General features: G+C 53.4%; 1 protein-coding gene across 29 annotated transcripts in view; it reads left to right on the forward strand.

Annotated features, from left to right (window-relative positions):
- MACF1 (microtubule actin crosslinking factor 1) overlaps positions 1–18,228 on the forward strand; it is a 148,542-nt gene that overhangs the window by 79,164 nt on the left and 51,150 nt on the right. For 17 of the 29 annotated variants that reach the window (XM_069803044.1, XM_069803066.1, XM_069803061.1 and 14 more), the window contains 17 exons: positions 129–278; positions 365–598; positions 1,215–1,442; positions 1,886–2,407; positions 2,751–2,927; positions 3,429–3,555; positions 3,878–4,086; positions 4,505–4,822; positions 5,632–5,798; positions 6,861–7,017; positions 7,846–7,963; positions 9,459–9,521; positions 10,318–10,559; positions 11,032–11,161; positions 11,981–12,180; positions 12,898–13,393; positions 14,001–15,472. In XM_069803044.1, the coding sequence (XP_069659145.1) occupies positions 129–278; positions 365–598; positions 1,215–1,442; positions 1,886–2,407; positions 2,751–2,927; positions 3,429–3,555; positions 3,878–4,086; positions 4,505–4,822; positions 5,632–5,798; positions 6,861–7,017; positions 7,846–7,963; positions 9,459–9,521; positions 10,318–10,559; positions 11,032–11,161; positions 11,981–12,180; positions 12,898–13,393; positions 14,001–15,472 (5,010 nt within the window). The remainder of the gene's footprint in view (positions 1–128; positions 279–364; positions 599–1,214; positions 1,443–1,885; positions 2,408–2,750; positions 2,928–3,428; positions 3,556–3,877; positions 4,087–4,504; positions 4,823–5,631; positions 5,799–6,860; positions 7,018–7,845; positions 7,964–9,458; positions 9,522–10,317; positions 10,560–11,031; positions 11,162–11,980; positions 12,181–12,897; positions 13,394–14,000; positions 15,473–18,228) is intronic. The other 12 variants (XM_069803047.1, XM_069803053.1, XM_069803064.1 and 9 more) reach the window with 3 other exon arrangements.

Raw genomic sequence — 18,228 nt, forward strand, 5'->3', positions numbered from 1 at the left:
CTGTGCTGCATCCTCATTTTCCGGAGATGCTCCAGCTGTAACCTCTCACCTTGCCTTTCAGCGATGTGCGTGACCAGAGGTGCAGCACCGGTACTAACTGTCCCCTCTCCTCTTCCCTCTGCCCGCAGACGCTGCAGGAGCAGCAGGCAGCCCGGGCGCAGAGCCTGGCCGAGCTGAGCCGCTGGCTGTGCCAGGCAGAGGACACGCTGGCAGAGCAGCAGAGAGCAGCCAGTGAAGGGGACCTGTCCACCTTGCAACAGAGGCAAAGCGATGTTAAGGTCAGTGCTTTAAAAAAACGGGGGTCAGCAGAGAGGCTCAGCGCTGCCTCGGGAGCGCACGGAGCCTTACGGCGTTGTCTGCCTAGGAGCTGCAGAGGAACATGCACACCCGAGCCGCCTCCTTCGCCAGCATCCTGAAAAGCACAGAGGAGTTTTTGGAGGAGAACAAGGCAAAGATGGAGCCCGGAGAGCTGGCAGCACTGCAAGAGAAGCTCCAGCATGCCAAAGAGCAGTACCGGTCCCTGCAAGAGAGGACGGAGTTGGCCCAGAAGGAGCTGGAGAGTGCTGTGACTGCTGCAGTGCAGCAGGAGACTGAAAAGGTAACGTGCAAAGAGCTGTAGCCCCTGGGCTCTGTTTGAGGTGGATGGTGAGGTCCAGTTGGTGCAACGAGGTTTATTCGGGGTCCTGGCGGTCATCTGCGTGATGCAGCGTAAAGCAATTTGCTGTTCCTTCCTGCCTGTCCCCGAGGCGAGATGCCCCCCCAGGCATTTCTCTCGTGAAATGCCTTGAGAGCTGCAGCCACAGATGAGCTGGTTGGGGAGGAAATGGGGGAGTAAAAGGCACCTTGCTCTGCCTTTGGGCTGACCTTTAATGGGAGCGTGAGCATCGGGCACCTCCACGCGCTGGCACTGAAAGCAATGCTCACACCTGCGTGCGTGGAGCTGCAGCCCTTTGGGGTGGGAACTCTGGGTTGTATCAGGGTGAGAAATGCAACGTAGCAGAGAGGCTGAGTTTATTCACAGCTTCTTTGCACCTTCCCCACTTCCAGAGAGTCACGAAGTGTTTTGGATGTCTGTGAGTGTCTCAAGCATTTGCTGTGGCTGGAAAACCGTTTGGCGTTTTTCTTCTGTTGATTTTTGTCTCCCTCCCCCATGCAGCAGCTTGCTGAACACGCATAAAACCGGTCATTCTTATCTGGAGCCTTTGTGCTTTCAGGTGAAAGCTGCCAAAGAGCTGGAGGAGAACAGCAATAAGATCGATTCCCTTTTGAACTGGGTGGCATCACTGGAGCAGAAGGGAGGGCTCCTGGAGTACAGACCCCATCCCATCGAGCAAGCGCCAGGGGTGCAAGTGGGGACAGGCACTCAGGACGTCCCCGATGGCCACGTCGTGGGAGCAGACAGCGCTGCCGAGAGCCTGGATGAGCAGTACGAGAGGCTGAAGGTCAGGACCAACACCTCGTCCCTCTCAAAGCTTTCTCTCTGACACGCTGACCCTGCCTCCGCCTGCTGATGTAGCTGGGAGCAGGACAGGGTGTTAGATGGGTCTGGCCTCTGAAACACGTGTTCAGGGTGATTTTTCCATATGGGAGCCGTGGGAAGTCCCTGCCTGCCTTCCTGAAGGACATGCACTCTGTGTTGGTGGGTGGGTGCCATGGCAGGGTGCAATCAGGGTAACGAGAGAAGGTGCCCATCGTGGTCGGAGAAGGGGCTACTCTCCTGCGCGCAGAGCACCTGCCTGCAACGTTGGGGTGCTCCCCCATCTTGTTAGTGCTGTAGGAGGGTGCGGAGGCTCAGTCACACGTGTGGCCTCGCTGCACCCGCTGGATGCTGGTGGGCAGAGACCCTCGGTCACAAGCGTCACCTTTGCTCGCTGTCATCTTTCAGGCCCAGCACCAGGAGCTGCTGTCCCAGCAGCAGGACGTCATCCTGGCCACGCAGTCGGCGCAGGCTTTCCTGGACAAGCATGGCCACAGCCTGGCTGGGGAGGAGCGGGACCGGCTCCAGAGCCGGCTGGCAGAGCTGAAGGACCAGTATGCGGCTTCCCTCTCGCAATCAGAAACGCAGCTGAAGCAAGTGCAAGTCCTGCGGGACGAGCTGCAGAAGTTCTTGCGGGATCACGGGGAGTTCGAGGCTTGGCTGAAGCAGGCAGAGCAGGATCTGGAGGGGATGTACAAGGGGGACAGCGACCCCACGGCCCTCCGTCAGCTGCTGCTGCGGCAGGGGAGCTTCTCGGAAGACGTGATCTCCCACAAAGGCGACCTGCGGTTTGTTACCATGTCAGGGCAGAAGGTGCTGGATGTGGAGGGAGCTGCTGGGGACGCAGGGTCCCAGCCGCTGATGTCCGGGAGTGTGGTCAAGAGCAAGCTGGAAGATGCAACACAGCGATACACCACGCTACACTCCAAGGTGCGGGAAGGGCTTTGTGAGGCTGGGAGTTGAACCCTGGATGCTGTTTTCCTGCTGTGCATGTAGAACAAGCAGGAATGGCAGAGGGATGTTTCTCTTGAGTGTCTCGCTGGATTTCTAGAACATATGTAGATTGTAGAACAAGGATTGTCTTCTTCAGGGCTTGGGCAGTCTTGGTGTTGGTCTGCATTTGCCTCCTGTAATTCCTTTAACATATATGGCAAGATTGTTTTTTTAATTGTTTTTTTTTCTTTCTTGATGATTTCTGTGCATTTTCCACTGGTGTCCAGGTTGCTCTGTGCTTGCGTTCATCCTCCCGTTATGTCTTGTTGCTCCTTTGCAGTGCACCAAGCTTGGCTCCCACCTGAACACCTTGCTGGATCACTACCAGCAGTTCCAGGAGGTGGCAGAGTCTCTCAGGACATGGCTGCAGGAGAGCGAAACTGCCGTTGGGAAACTGCTCTCAGAGACGGTTTCTTCAGATCCAGCTATTCTGCAAAAGCAGCTCGCCAGCGCTAAGGTACGGATGGTGTCCTTGGGTGATCTCCTGGGGCAGAGTTGGAGCCTGTATGGGAATTTGGCTGCTGCTCTGAGCAGATAGGAGCAGGAAAGAGACTCAACCCGTTCGCTTTTTTAGCTGGTTGAGTGCAAAGATGCACCCACAGGCTCAGCAGGTCCCGGTGCTGCAGATCAGGTAGAGCCAGACTCTTCTGAGAGGTGCTCAAAGCAATGACAAGGGGCTGCAGTCACAGACTGCCATGGGGGAGATCCTGGTGGGACATGGGGGGATGTTCCTCCCCCATGAGGGTGGCTGGGTGCTGGGACAGCCCAGACCCTCTGATCCAGCTCTGCCTCCAGCATGAGGTTGGACCTTCCCACCTACATTATTATTTTTCTGAATAATTTTGTGATGGAGAGAACAGGATCCCTCAGCAGGGTTTAAATGGAACCCTGAGCTCCCCATGGGTGCAGGTCTCTTGCGTGTGACCCACCGCTGATTTTGTCTTGTCTCGTGTCAAAGCAGCAGCTGCAGGGAGACCTTGCTGAGCATCAGGTGCCGGTGGAGAAGCTCCAGAAAGCAGCTCGGTCCTTGCTGGAGGTACAAGGGGAGCCAGCCCCGGACCACGGACATATTCAGGAAACAACAGGTACAGAGCAAAGCAGCTGCCTGCGTTAGCAGGGATGGTTGGGGAGAGTGTGAAAACAAACCAGGGAGGGAGGAAAGATGAAGTCTCCCATTTTTGGAGGAAGCACACAGCAACGCATCTTCAGGGCTTGTGTTTGCACGTGGGGAGGGCTGTGATCCAGGTTGGCCGTTTGTGTTGGGTCCCCTGTCTTGCTGCTGGCTTTGAGGATGGGGATTCGTCGTCAGTGAGAGTTTGGCAGGAGCCAAAGGTGATCCTTGCTGCTCTCTGAGCATCAGGCGAGAAGCTCTTTGCCGCTGATTCTCCTTTGCACTGAACTCTGCAGATGCCATCGTGAACCGCTTCCAGAGCCTCTCCCAGCAGATGGCCGAGCGCTCGGACCTGCTGCAGAAATCCATCGCCCAGTCCCAGAGTGTCCAGGAGAGCCTGGAGAGCCTTCTCCAGTCAGTGGCTGAGATTGAGAAGAACCTGGAGAGAGAGCAGCCAGCTGCGCTCTCCTCTGCCTCCATCCAGGACTCGCTTGCCACAAGTGCGGTAAGACTGGTCCCTGAGCTCCCTCGCCTCAAACATGCCTGTCTGCAGGACCTGAACCATGCAGGCAGTTGCTGGGGATTAGCCACAGTATTCTGAAAGCACAAAAATAAACCCTAAAAAGGGATACGAGCAGAACCTTTACTTAATTTCTTTAAGCCAGGACACAGACCTGTTGGAAGTCTCCTTTCTTCTTTGCTAACCAGTAGGGCTTGGATATCAGGCACCAGGGAAAGGTAGAGCAGGTTGGGGAGATCAGAAAGGAAAGGAAAACTGGGATAGAAAACTATTCTTGCCCGACGCTGGTCGTCTCGAAGCATGCGCTGCTGTTCTCAAGGGCGGCCCAGCCTCTTCACGCCAGTTCAGTTTTGCTCAAGAGCCTTCCTAAAATGGCATCCCTTTCTGTGTCTGCTTACCACAGAAGCTGAAGCAGGACATCGCCAGGCAGAAGAGCTGCCTGGAAGCCACCCGTGAGATGGTGACGCAGTTCATGGAGGCGGCAGACAGCCCCACGGCCTCTGCCCTGCAGGGCAAGCTGGCAGAGGTGACGGAGCATTTCGGCAGGCTGTGCCAGCAGCAGCAGGAGAGGGAGGATGCGCTGAAGGGCCTCCTCCCGAAGGTCGAGCAGTACGAGCAGCTCTCGGAGAAGTTGCAGCAGTTCACGGAGAGCAGAGCACGGATGTTGGCATCTGGGAATCAGCCGGACCAGGACATCGCTCACTTCTCCCAGCACATCCAGGTGAGATGCAGGGGGAGAAGACTCCACCTGCCTCGGGTTTCTGGGGCAGGGCCGTTTTGCAGTGACTTCTTCCTGGGGAAACAGGCCCCGGGTTGCTCCCAGGCTGCCAGGATCCACAGGACCTGTGCTGGCTCGTTGCCTGGGGAAGGGAGCGTGGCTGGAGCAGCTCAGGCTGTTTCCAGCCGTGAGAGAAGGGAATGGCATTTCGCTGGAGGCAGGCTGGTGTTCAGAAAGGATCCCTAGCCAGGTTCTTGGGGGCCAGACCAAATATAGCAAGGTTTTACCAATTAAAGACTCCACAGGGTTAATACAGCAAAATGCCTGAGTGCTGGCTGTAAGCACAGTGCAGGATGTGACAAAGCCCTCGGAGATGCCGTGGATCCTGATGGTCAGTCATGGCTGTACTGCACAGGATTCTTCCCTCCGGCTTCCTACGAGTGCTCTGCTATGGGAAGTGGTTTGGCCACAGCCTCAGAAATGCTCTAAGCTGGCATAAAACCAGACACTTGTGCTGGGAGGGGGGTTGATTTGGCTTGGTCTAGGGCCCCCTGTCCCATTCACTGCATGGCCTTACACCAGCACTGGGGAAGGTGGGACTTGCTCCTGCAGCTGCTTAAAGTATTTGCTGAGCAGGAGCCGGAGGAGCAGGTGGGATTGAGCCATGCCCTCCCGTTCAGCGCTGGTGCGATTCGTGGCACTGCCCGCAGAGGGTTTCTCCAGCTCACCAGGACGTGGGGCTGTCCGCTTCATTCCCCCTGCCCAAGTCTGCTGGTGGGGACATGGTCGACATCGCCCTTTGCTCTTGGCAGGAACTGAATTCGGAGATGAGGCAGCACCAGGAGGACCTGGCTGCCCTGGAGCACCTGGCTGCGGAACTGGGGTCCTGTGGCTTCGCTCCCAGTGCTTCCCAACAGCAGGAGAAGCTGCAGAGCCTGAAGAAAGACTTCCTCCAGCTGCAGAAGGTGGCAAAAGAGAGGTGAGTCCCAGGGACCTGGCCGCTCACTGGGGAGGTGAGGTTGGAGGTGGCTTGGTGGTCAGAGCAAGACCCTGTGGAGATCTCCTTTCCACGGGAGGGGGCACGAGTGAACTCTTCCTGCCTCCCTCCTCCCACACCCGGAGACGTAAGGCAGCTCGCTCCAGCTGACGCTTTAAAAAAAGCCTTGGCTGGGGGCGTTGTGAAAAATTCCTGGTGCTGCAGAAGCCGGCGTTCGTGCCGTTTCCCGGCGTGTGGGCTGCCACAGCTCCATCCCAGAGCATCTTGCTGGAGGGGAAGCGGGGTGCTGGCAGAGGATCGGGAGCCTGCCCCAGGCGTGCTCTGCGGGAGGTGACAGAGCAGAGCAGCCTGTCCCTAGAGTCCCCCTAAAGTGGGGATAAAGGGGAGCTTTAGCAGCAGCTTGAGCTCGAATCGGTCATGGCAGCTTGAGCAGGGTCGGAGCGACAGCTCGCTTGTGTCCCAGGGTGGGGAGGTCACACCTCCCAGCCTGTATCTCCAAAATCCCTGGTGAATACAGGGAAGGTGATGGGGAAAAGCAGGTGAATCTCATAATAATCCCCAGTAATTCAGCACCGCGCAGAGAGCTGCCTCCGGCTGTTCCTCCGGGATGGGCTGAATAGATGAGAGCCGTGGCCGGGGAGGAGGGGCGGCACAGCCTGGCCTCCCCCGGGCTGCAGCTGGCTGGGGCGAGACAGCATGAATGAGCCCTGTCTTCCCAAAAGCTTTGCTTCCCCCGGGACAAAGAACCCGGTGCAGAGCCAGTGCAGGTTGGCGGTGGTGGTCCCGTGGCTGTCGGCTACCGCGGTGGTGCTGGAGTGGCCCCAAAAGTGCCACCAGCTGCAGCTTGCGGGGGGCAGCAGCAGCGAGGGGCAGGCTGCAGCATGCACCCCGCTTTGGCTGGCACTGCACGCGCTGTTCCTAAGCAACATCGAATAATAATAATAAAAAGAAGGGGTCCTAGAGACACAACTGTGCTACATTCAAGCGGGGGTAATTGCAAGGCAAAGCACGAGCTCTGACTCTCCAAAACCTTTTCACTCGCAGAGAAAAGGATGCATCGTCCTGCCAGGAGCAACTGGACGAATTTCGGAAGCTGGTTGGGGCCGTGAGGAAGTGGCTGAGGGAGAGCGAAGGCAAAATGCCGTCTGCTGAGACCTCCCTGGGCACTCAGGAGCTGCACCAGCGCAGGCAGCAGATCCAGGTGGGCAGAGGGAGCTGGAACTGGAGTGGAAAAGTTGGCAGCTGGTGTGGAAACGCTGGAATGTGGAATAAATCCCAGGAAGCAGAGTCCTGGGAGGTGTTTTATGGTCTCGAGAATCCTGCACTCCCCTGTACTTGCTGGTGGGCTGCAGCCCCTGGTGTGTGTGCGTCCAGTGGTCCCTGGCTTGTGGAGAAGGCAGCAGTGCAAAGGTCCTCTCAGGCACTGCCTGGTTTCCCTTCCTTCCCCCTGCTTGCTCTGGGCAGGATTTGGGAGTGGGAGACCCAAGCACACTCATTTTCGCTGAGTGTTTCCCCTTGCTAGACATGGAAGGTGGCCTCCTGTCATCTGAGCCCCCACTCCTCTCCGGCACCGTGATGCTTTAAATCAGGATATGCCAAGGGTTTGACTCAGAGGCAGAGCAGTGTCTGCTGAGTCACCCGCAGCCCTCGCAACCCACAGCACGCCACCGGGCTCCGGCACACCACCGGGCTCTGCCAAAAGCTGTGGGGACTGGACTCATGTGAGGCTGGGTTGTGCAGAGAGGAGGGAGGTCCCCAAAATGGTAGGAGGGAGAAGAAGGTTTCCTTCGACAGACCTGCTAGTTAGGGAAGAGCTTTTCACTCTTTGATCCCCCCCTCCGACAAAAATAAATGTAAAGACACCCACTTTCCTGGTGCAGTCTGCTCTCCACGTGCCGGTGCGCCCTTTGCCGGTTCCCTGGGTGCCGTGTCCCGGTGCCACCGAGTCACCGCCGAGGTGATGGGTGAGGAAGGGAGGGCTGCGGCCAGGCAAGTGCGGCATGCGATCCCAGGCTTTGCTTTTGACCAGGATCTCCTAGAGGAGTGGAAGGGGAAGGGGGCCCAGGTAGAGGAGATCGGCCGCAGAGGGACCCTCCTGGAGAACCTGATCGTGGAGATTACGGCCCCCGACACCCCGTCCAAGGCAGGTGAGTTCTCTCCCAAGGATGATTCCTTCCTTGGCATTCTGTTTGCTCTCACCACTGTGTCTTCTCTCAGCCTGCCTCAAGCAAAAATATGGGGTTATTTCCCCCTTTTAACAAACTTCAGGGGGCCTGTGGTGGTCTGAGTATTGTGGGGCTGAGCCCCGTGGTCGAGTTGCTGGTGCTCGTTGCATTAATGCATCAGATGAGCGCTCAGAGCCCACCAACTTGCCTTAATTTGCTGTAGCATAATGAGCACTGAATTACCCTGCATTTGCCGTGAGCCCAGCGTGGGGACACGTACCACGGTTCGGATGGAGATGGGAGCTTCAAGCTGCTGTGGCGTGGGGGTCTGGGCTCTCGGCCCCGCAGGGAGCTCATGGAGGCGGCTCCTGCTTTCTCTTGGGGATGTGCTTCAGCCTCCTGAGGGCTGGAGTGTTTTAATCAAACTCCGGTATTTGGGTTTCATATCTGGATGAAATTTAAGACTGCAATATTCAGACGTGATTTACTAGTCTCCTTTTTGGCTTCAAGTCTGTGAAGCAATGAGATTATGTCTGGTTCGTTTGGAAACCAACTAAAAGATGTCTTCCAGCTTGTGAGAACAAGTCCCTGGACTCTCATCATTGATGGGCATTTATGGGAATTCGCAGTCTAGATATGTTTGTTAGGGTTAACTTGATGAGCAATTAAGTGGGAAGCCTCCAAGAGAAATGGGGAGAGGCTTGTTGTGGGTGACCCACATGGTCACCCACGTGGGGTGACCAAAGCTGCAGCCCCTAACATCCATGAAAGCTTTAAAATGTGTGGTTAGAAACAGAGAGACTTACCCGATAATGTTTCTGATGAGACCCCCTTTGGCTGTGAACATAGCTGTGATATCTGGTGTCCAAGGAAGGGACACTGGCACATCGTACATGGAGCCTCTTGGCAAAGAGAGTGTGTCCGTGCACCAAGGCGGATTTAAATAGTTTCATCCCATAAGAAAAGGAGAATATGGGGGAGTTAATCTCTTCAAGGGAGTTAATCTCTTCAGGGAAGGCATTCAGCAGTCTCACTTGACGTTATAATTCCCAAAATCATGCTCAGGGTAGCAGCTTTCCAGGCGTGGAGAGATGGGCAGTGGTCCCCAGTATTATGGTTCACGCAGGAGCCACGTCCACTCTGGTCTCTGGGTGATGCTGGGAGAGGTGCCCAGCTCCAGACGGCTTCAGCTCTTCTGCTTCTGGTCCACGGAGGCAGGAGCAGCTCCGGGAAAGTGAGGGGTGCGAGTGTGTTGGGAGGAGGAGAAATAAACGGGACTTCAAATCGAACTAATGCCGATGGTTCGGCACCGAGCCAGCGGGCTCGTCAGCGCCAGGCGGGTGGGCCCGTGGAGATGGCGCGTCTGTGCTTGATGGCCAGTGTGGTCCATGTTGTGGAGGGCCGTTCATCGCTTTGCTGTCTGCATTCCTAATGCGTCTGTCTTGTCCCTCTGTCTGTCTCCGTCCCCTCTGCTCAGGTGCCGCGCTGCCCGCTCCGGGAGGGTCGGTAGGCAGCGTGAACGGATACCACACGTGCAAAGGTGAGCTCGCTGTCACCGCTGTGCCGGCACGTGCGTGCCGAGGCTGCCTCGCCATCTCCCTGTATGTTTTTTGTCTGTGCGTTTCCATCCGTGAGAATATAAACCACAACGTGACACCGTCAGCATCCCATCGCAAGTGGAACGAGCCTGCCGACAGGCTCGCGAATTCTCAGCCGTGCTGCGCGGTAGCCGGAGCCGTGGGACAGGCAGGTGGTGATGGAGGATGTAGGTCAGGCTGAAGGACGGAGAGGGGCAGCTTTGGGGAGTGACGGCACCCTGACACCCCATCAGGTGGTGTTAAGAGCTGATAAATGAGAGATCGTTTTAAGGCCTGCAATTAAATTTATTGGTTCTAAGGGATTATAACGGCATCCAACCCTTCACTTCGAAGAGCAATTTTAATTATTGCCGGTTATCTGCTGTTAGTTCACCGGTTCAACGAGATAATAGGTTCATAAAAATGGCTTTATATTTTGGTGTCAAATTATTTAACACTGCATTAGCAGTGACATTGTGAAAGGGGGGCTCAGCTTGCATAAGTCTCACAAACACGAAGGCATTTGCTTTGTTCGCAAACTGTCAACATGCATACGTGGTGTGACTGGAAGGGCCCCTCTGGCACGAGAGGTGAGGATAATCTGACATTGCTCTGCAGGCAGACGGACGGCAGCACGGCCTCTTGCTCCTCATGCTTGGCTGGCTGTGGCTGCCCGGGGCTAGATTAGTACCTGATAGTCCAGGATAAGATGGGCAAAGCGGGCAGCGGTCCTCATCTTAGGCTGCTTTTTGGAAACAGATCTGACTGAGATCCAGTGCGATGTGTCGGATGTGACCCAGCAGTACCAGGGCCTTGGTGCGGCGCTGCGGGAGCGGCAGCAGCAGCTCTCGGCTATGCTGGAGAAGATGCAAGAAGTGCAGGAGGAGGCCAGCTCGATGCTGAAGTGGCTGGAGTCGAAGGAACGAACGCTGTCGGAGCTGGACGCCTCCTCCTCGCCCACCAAGACGGAGACGATGAGAGCCCAGGCTGAGCACAACAAGGTAACTTCCAGAGCAAAAAATGGGGATCAGAGCATCTCCTCCCAAAGGATCTTGGAGATGTGCTTTATTGCAGCAGGACTAGAGGGATTAGCAGCGAGGATCTGCCCTGGGTTAAAGAAGGGCTTTCCCCAGAAGGGATCACAGGCAGGTCCGTGGAGCAGGAGCCCATGCACTGTGCTCGACTTCTTTGCTTTTAGACCTGTTGCTTTCAGGCATTTGGCTCAGGGGAAAGGACCTTATCTGTAGCCCTTGCTGCTGGGTCACTCCAGCTTCTCCTGGAAAGCAATTCCCAGGCTTTCCCTGCTCGTGGAGCCAAGTTAGCTCACGATATTGCTAAAAAAATGAAGTGATTTCATTAAAGAGCAAAGAACAGAAATTGTCCAACTCCAGCTTGTAGCTGCTGCTTCATTCCTACTCGGTGATTTCATTCTTTTGCCCTGTATCTGAAGAAGTTCAAATGATTATTTTCCAGGCATTTCTGGCTGAATTGGAACAAAACTCAGGGAAGATCCAGAAGGTAAAGGAAGAACTTTCTGGCTTGCTGGAGAAATATCCAGATTCTCCAGAAGCAGCGAACTGGAAGAAGATGCAGGAAGACCTGAGTAAGTGCCTGAAGCACTTAGTGAGGCTTCTGTCTTCAAACATCACATTAGAAGCGGTTCAGGATTGCAGGGCGATTCCAAAGTCACAGCAGAGCAGAGTCGCTTCTAATTAAAATTCAGTAAATAGCAAACTTATCTCCAAGCTGTCTGGTGTACAAGGTGTTCCTGAGATGAGCACTGTCGTGATTAATGAAATCTCTATGATGGATGTGTATTTTAAAGACTTGCCTCCTTAAATTACTTCTTTAAAAAAAAAAACAAAAAAAAACAAAAACAGAAAGAAAAATAAGGCATTAGGGACATGGGTTGATTATTTTGATAAAAAGCTTCACTGCTTGATATAAAATTCTAGTCATTAGTAAGGCTATCCTAGGTAATCAAATGTTGACTAAACAAGACTGTGTATTTAAAAAGAAGCCCAGAGATTCTCTTCTTTGAAATAGCAGGAACGCTTTTATGGAGTTCTCCGTCCAGGAGATCTGAATGTGCTGTGTGAGGACTGATACACATGAGAGTATCCTCATTTATCGAGCCAGGGATGTGAGATGGCTCACCTAAGGTCAGACCAGCTCGTGGCAGTAGTGACTAGAGCGCAGAAATCCTGCTTGCAAGGTTTTTTTCCTATGAGCTTCAAGACCACGTAGCCATTAGAAATGGGTACCGGCTTATTAGATGGAGAGTAAATAGAACCACACTAGTTTTTTTGAAAAGCTGAGGAGGTTTCCCATCGGGGAAGCCATGGGGAGGGTAAAGAACCTTCTCGATGGAGGGGTGGGCTGGCTGGGAGCACGACCGCTGCCAACACAGCCGGTGCTTCAGATTGCAGGTGGGAAAGAGCCAGCCAGGCGACAGCCGAGCGGCAGCAGAAGCTGGAGGAGTCGGTGAACCAGCTGGCCAGCTTCCAGGCTGCCGAAGCCCAGCTGCGCCCTTGGCTCATGGAGAAGGAGCTGATGATGAGCGTGCTGGGACCCCTCTCCATCGACCCGAACATGCTGAACGCACAGAAGCAGCAGGTCCAGGTGAGCTGGGAGCCGCGTACGCATCTCCACGGTGGGGTCGGGTCAGGGAGGGGAGGGTGTCTCATCCAGTATGTGAGGTGGAAGATTGCACTCGGAGTTATTTGTCTCGCAAGCGCTCTGCCATGCGAGTGTTGGGAGACCTCATGGCTCCTCTCCCAATTCCTCCAAACCCTGCCGAGCGCAAACTACTGTGAATAACTTGAAACGGGTGCAGTGCTTGAGCTCCCTTCCCTGCACTGGATTGACTCATCAGTGAATCACTTGGCCCCTCTTGGAGAGTGAAATTGCTTTAAACAAGACCTGTGCTGATGCTCTGCAGGACTTGCTAATGCTGCCCCTCCGCCTGGCAGCCTGCCCTTTCCGTACCTCCTGCTTCCAAATCCTAACATGTCCGTAACCGGCCACACCATAAAATAAAATGCCCCAGTTAACATAATTAGACTTCCTTCTCATCTAACTGGTTTATGTTACATTACACAGCAGTAGGACAAATAAGAGAGAGAGCAGAGTACTGGAGTCGCAGACCCCTCCCAGCTTTTTAAGTTGCAAGGTCACAGTAAATTGTGGTCTACCCAGCCCAATCGCCATCCCAGCCCAGGACTCGTTCCTGCTGATTCCATGGGTTGGATAAAGCCCCTAGAGGTCTGGTTCGTTTTGACTGTGTGTACTCGGAGCTGTCAGTTTTCTGCAAACACTTTCATGTTATTTCTGTTGCAGTTTATGCTGAAGGAATTTGAAGCTCGCAGACAGCAGCATGAGCAGCTCAACCAGGCAGCTCAGAGCATCTTGACTGGCCCTGGAGATGTTTCTCCATCCACTAACCAGGTGCGGGAAGAGCTCCAAGGGGTTAATCAGAAATGGTCTGAGCTAATGGAACGCCTCAACTCCCGCTCCAGCCAAATTGACCAAGCCATAGTAAAGAGCACCCAGTACCAGGAGCTCCTCCAGGGCCTCTCCGAGAAGGTGAAGGCGGTTGGGCAGCGCCTGAGCAGCCAGTCTGCCATCAGCACGCAGCCCGATGCCGTGAAACAGCAGCTGGAGGAAACCAGTGAGATCCGCTCGGACCTGGAGCAGCTGGAAGAGGAGATAGCAGAGGCTCAGACCCTCTGTGACGACCTCTCTGTCCTCATCGGGGAGCAGTATCTCAAAGATGAGTTAAGGAAACGTCTGGAGACGGTGGCTCTTCCTCTCAAAGGGCTGGAAGACCTGGCAGGTGAGACAGAGCAGAGAAGTTGCTTAAGAGATGTTGGGATGTCAAACTCCACCCCTGCTTTTTGCCAAAGGGCACTACCATCACTGGGTTTCTAAGAATATTAGGGGAAGCACCATTTATCATTTTTTAGGGTGCTTCATGGGTGTTTTGTGTGGGACTAAGCACAGGAGGGTTCAAACTCCAGACATACCCAAGCCTGGAGAGTGAGCAGAGGTGTTGAGTCCCACTGGTGTAGCTCTTCCAACAAGCTGCCTTGCTTGCAGGCAGCGTGGCATGTGCTGTGCTTGGGAAAAAAAAATGGTTCCTAAATTCAGAATGGGGCATGGAGAAGACCCAGCGGCCACCCTGTAATCTTGGGATGCCTCTTCTGGTTTCTAAGAGGTTGCATTTAGAGACTGGTCAGAAGAACTGAGACTACTGTGTTATCATTGCCTGTTACTACTTAAGAAATTTATGAATCAGTGAGCAAAAAGGCTAGTGATGCAATGGAAGACTCCTTCCTGTTAATCAAAACACAGTTGGTGCATCTGAGATGATTTTAAATAATTGCACTTTGCTTATTTGATTTCAGCTTAATTGTCGCGTTCTAATCTTATTTCCATTTCAGCCGACCGGATGAACCGACTGCAGACTGCACTTGCAAGTTCCCAGCAGTTCCAGCATATGTTTGATGAACTCAGGACCTGGCTAGATGACAAACTGTGCCAGCAAGCTCAGAGCCAACCTATTTCTGCTAAACTGGAGAGGCTACAGAGCCAAATTCAAGAACAAGAAGAGTTCCAGAAGAGCCTTAACCAACACAGCGGCTCCTACGAGATGATTGTAGCCGAGGGCGAATCTTTGCTGCTTTCTGTCCAGCCTGGGGAGGAGAAGACCACTCTGCAAAACCAGTTGGTCAGCCTCAAAACACACTGGGAAGAGCTCAGCAAACAGGCTGCTGATAGACACTCTAAGCTCAAGGACTGTTTGCAGAAAGCTCAGAAGTACCAACGGCACACGGAGGACCTCCTGCCTTGGGTGGAGGACTGCAAGGCAAAGATGTCAGAGCTAGAAGTAACTCTGGATCCAGTGCAGCTGGAGGCGACTCTTCTGAGATCGAAGGCTATGCTGAGTGATGTGGAGAAGCGTCGCTCCTTGCTGGAGATGCTGAACAGCGCTGCCGACATCCTCATCGATGCTTCTCAAACCGATGAGGATGACGTTCGGGATGAGAAGGCTGGGATCAATCAGAAGATGGATGCCATCACAGAAGAGCTGCAAGCCAAGACTGGCTCCATTGAAGAAATGTCACAGAGGCTCAAGGAGTTTCAAGAGAGCTTCAAGAACATTGAGAAGAAGCTGGAGGGGGCAAAGCACCAGCTGGAGATCTATGATGCACTAGGGCCGCAAGCCTGCAGCAACAAGAATTTGGAGAAGCTCAGGGCACAGCAGGAGGTGCTGCAGGCCCTGGAGCCACAAGTGGATTATCTGAAAAACTTCACTCAAGGTCTAGTAGAAGATGCCCCAGATGGGTCCGACTGTTCCCAGCTCTTAAGCCAAGCTGAGGTGGCTCAGCAGGACTTCAAAGCTGTGAAGCAGAAGGTAAATGACTGCTGTACGCTCATGGAAAACAAGCTTGAAGGGATCGGCCAATTCAATAACCGGGTCAGGGAGATGTTCTCTCAACTGGCAGATCTTGATGATGAGCTAGACAGCATGGGCCCCATCGGGAGAGATTCTGACAGCCTTCAGTCCCAAGCAGAGGACGTTCGCACGTTCCTGGGTAAACTCCACAGGCTGAAGTCTGACATTGAAGCTTCTGAAAGTGAATGTAAGAAGATGCTGGAGGACGAAGGGAGCCCCGATTTATTAGGACTGAAACGTGAATTGGAGACTCTGAATAAACAGTGCAGCAAACTGACGGAGAGAGGCAAGAACCGTCAGGAGCAGGTAGAAACGACACTGTCTCGTGTCGAGGACTTTTACAGCCGGCTGAAGGAGCTGACCCACATGACAGCCGCGGCGGAGGAGAACGAGGCGTTGCAGTGGGTGGTGGGAACAGAGGTGGAAACCATCAACCAACAGCTGGCAGACTTCAAAGTAAGTTTTTATGCTGTAACACTTCTTAAGTGGTATTTGGTGTTTGAAGGTCTGTTTAGCGTTGTGGTCTTTTGTGTAGGACGTCTGGTCTTCAAGCTATCGTGGTTTTGTTGTTTGTTGCTATAATGTCACCGTTTTTGGTGTGGTAAAATATCCTTGCTCTGGCGAATATAAGATCAACTGCTGGACTTGATAGTCTGTGGTGAAAAGGTGCAGAAAGATTTTGTGATTGGGAGGAAAAAAACTTTTCCCGGTTCTCGTTGTGATGTGTAATGTTGGCGTGCTAGTACCTCGTGGGCTTGTAGAGGTGGTTGGTATTTAGGTTTTGGGGGAGGGAGAGAAGTTTTTGAGTCTGTCTGAACTGTAAGTTGGCATCATCTGAGAGTCAAGTCCAGATCGGATCATCCTGCAGGTCTTTCTACCCAGCCCACCATTCCTGCTTGTTGTTCACTTCATCTGAGCCACATATTGCATCCATTTGGGGGTCTTTGAGTACAAATAAAGGCACAGATAAACTGTGGGACAAGGGGTACACACAGGGAATAAAACCGAAGCAAAATTTTTCTGTGGGCTGGTCATGTTTCCAGCGAACAACTGATGGAGACCTTCAGGGCTCACATGAAATGCTGAGAGAGGGAAGAGTTGGAGTGTGTTTGATTATTATTTTTTTTTTTATACAGTATTATGGTGTTGGGTCATGCTGTTACACTACATTAATTATATTAATACTGCTTAGAAATTCTCTTGCTGTGAAACTTCTATTACTGATGTGCTCGGTAGCTGATGATTGGGCTGATTTACATCTGGCTGCTCGTTTCCTGGTGTTAATGGGGGGTAGGAGGGGGAAACGTTTTTACAGCCATTTACTTTTCATCTCATGGCTAATTGATCCCGTTCCACCACTTAATAGCTCTGTGAAACCTTCACCAGGACAAGGTATTTCTGGTTTGGGGGTTGCCTATCCAAAAAAAAGAGCTTGGAAGTGTTACTTACGGGGCAAACTCAAACTCATCTGATTGCATTGCTGTTAATTCTTGTGTTGGGCAGTGGTTTGCATTGAGCTTATACTGATGGGAGGGATTTAATTTCATCATTAAATGCCACACAGTCGCTTGGAACAAATCTATCCAAAAAGGAGTTTCTAGTCCAGTTTCACTGGACTTTTTTCACTTAAACCCAGTGAAACTTCCCTGCAGAGCAAGGGATTATTCTCGGCTGGCAAGCAGGGCTGGCAGGCGCAGCTTAACCCATCGTAGTGCTTGCAAATGGTCTGTATCTCAGTGACCTTGAGGATGACCCTTTAAGACAACGGTGGCCTGGGCTGCATGAGCCGAGGGTGCTTTGGAGGGTGACATGTCCTTACCAGGAGTCATTTGTTGGCCATTGAGGCCATGCGGTGCAGTTGAGGTCTCGGTTCCTGGAAAAATGAAAGTTGCAGCAGTGATGGTCAGGTTTTGCAGTGTGATGGCTGAGAATAAAACGGGGGAGAAGCAAGAAGGGTGGATGGAGCAATCGCGGTTATGCAGCAGCATTCCTCCCATGCACGGTTCACCCAGAGAGCAAGCATTTTTGTGCAAATTGTGAATGTTGCAGAGCAGATCTTTGCAAAGCCTCACCTTACGGTTCTCTCTAAGGGGAAATGCAATCCCAGATACCAATCTGCACGTGGAAGGGCATCACAGCGTACGGGCAGGGACCGTCTGTACTTCATACGTGCAGGAGGGAGAGCGATGGAGAATTCTCGCTTGGGCTCTGGAGGCAGCGGGGAGCATGGGGGGGCTTTTCTTGGTTGCACCAGGCTTTTATTTCTTAACGCCTAAGACAATATCACAACTGTCTCCCTTCTTGGACTGCGAACAAGACGCAGGCACAATGTGTCCGGGGGGACCAGAGGCAGCTCCTCAGCCGGGCAGTGCTCCCCGGGGCGGCGTGGGGACGATGCAGCTGAGCGCGGGGAGGAGGATGGGGTGGCTGGGGCTCTCCAGGAGTGGTCACGGTCTGTCTGTCCAGAAGGCTCAAATGCAGGCAGATATTATGTCTTAAGGCATTAATTTTAATGAACATCTGTGTAAATGAGATGCAAATTAGGCATGGCCCCAGGGCTCCAGGCAAGTTGCCAATGCAGCCCTGACAAAGGTGGGCACTTCTGGACTCATTGTGTCCAGATTTTAATAAAGAAGATATATTGAAGGCTCTGATGGAGGCCGTGAACAGATGACTTTTGAAACACTTTATACTTCAAGCTTCCCGTATATTTTTCTCTTCCTGCCTGCAAACACCCCTCAAACTTGCCCCAGAAGGCCACAACCTACAACAAACCCTTAACTTTTGGAGAACTGCCACCCGTGCATTTCCTCTCTCTTCCCCCCCAGCCCCATTCCCAGGTCACAGAGGGACTAATCCTGGCTACGGGAGGGATGAGCCCTCTCCCGCTGTAAGTGCTCCTCCTGGCCGGGTTTCTCGAAGGCAGGAGGCTGGGAAGCAGCTGTTGGATCTTGCTTCGGGGGGAAGCTTTGTTTGCAGGAGGTGTTTTGGTTCAGCGAGCGGATGCGATGGTGGGGGTGGCTACACCGAGGGGCTGAGCCCACGCCGGCACCCACGGCCATCAGAAGCCAGGACGGCGATGCAGGGTGGACCTGGCCTTCAGGGGACGGGGGAAAACTAGGTAGGGACTGGTTTGGAGCACCACGTTGTTAGAGGATTGTAAGAAACCCATCTGGAAGAGACTTTAAGGGGTCATCTAGTTTAGCCCCTAG

The sequence above is a fragment of the Haliaeetus albicilla genome, chromosome 16 (genome assembly GCF_947461875.1).
Source record: "Haliaeetus albicilla chromosome 16, bHalAlb1.1, whole genome shotgun sequence".
Lineage (NCBI taxonomy): Eukaryota > Metazoa > Chordata > Aves > Accipitriformes > Accipitridae > Haliaeetus > Haliaeetus albicilla.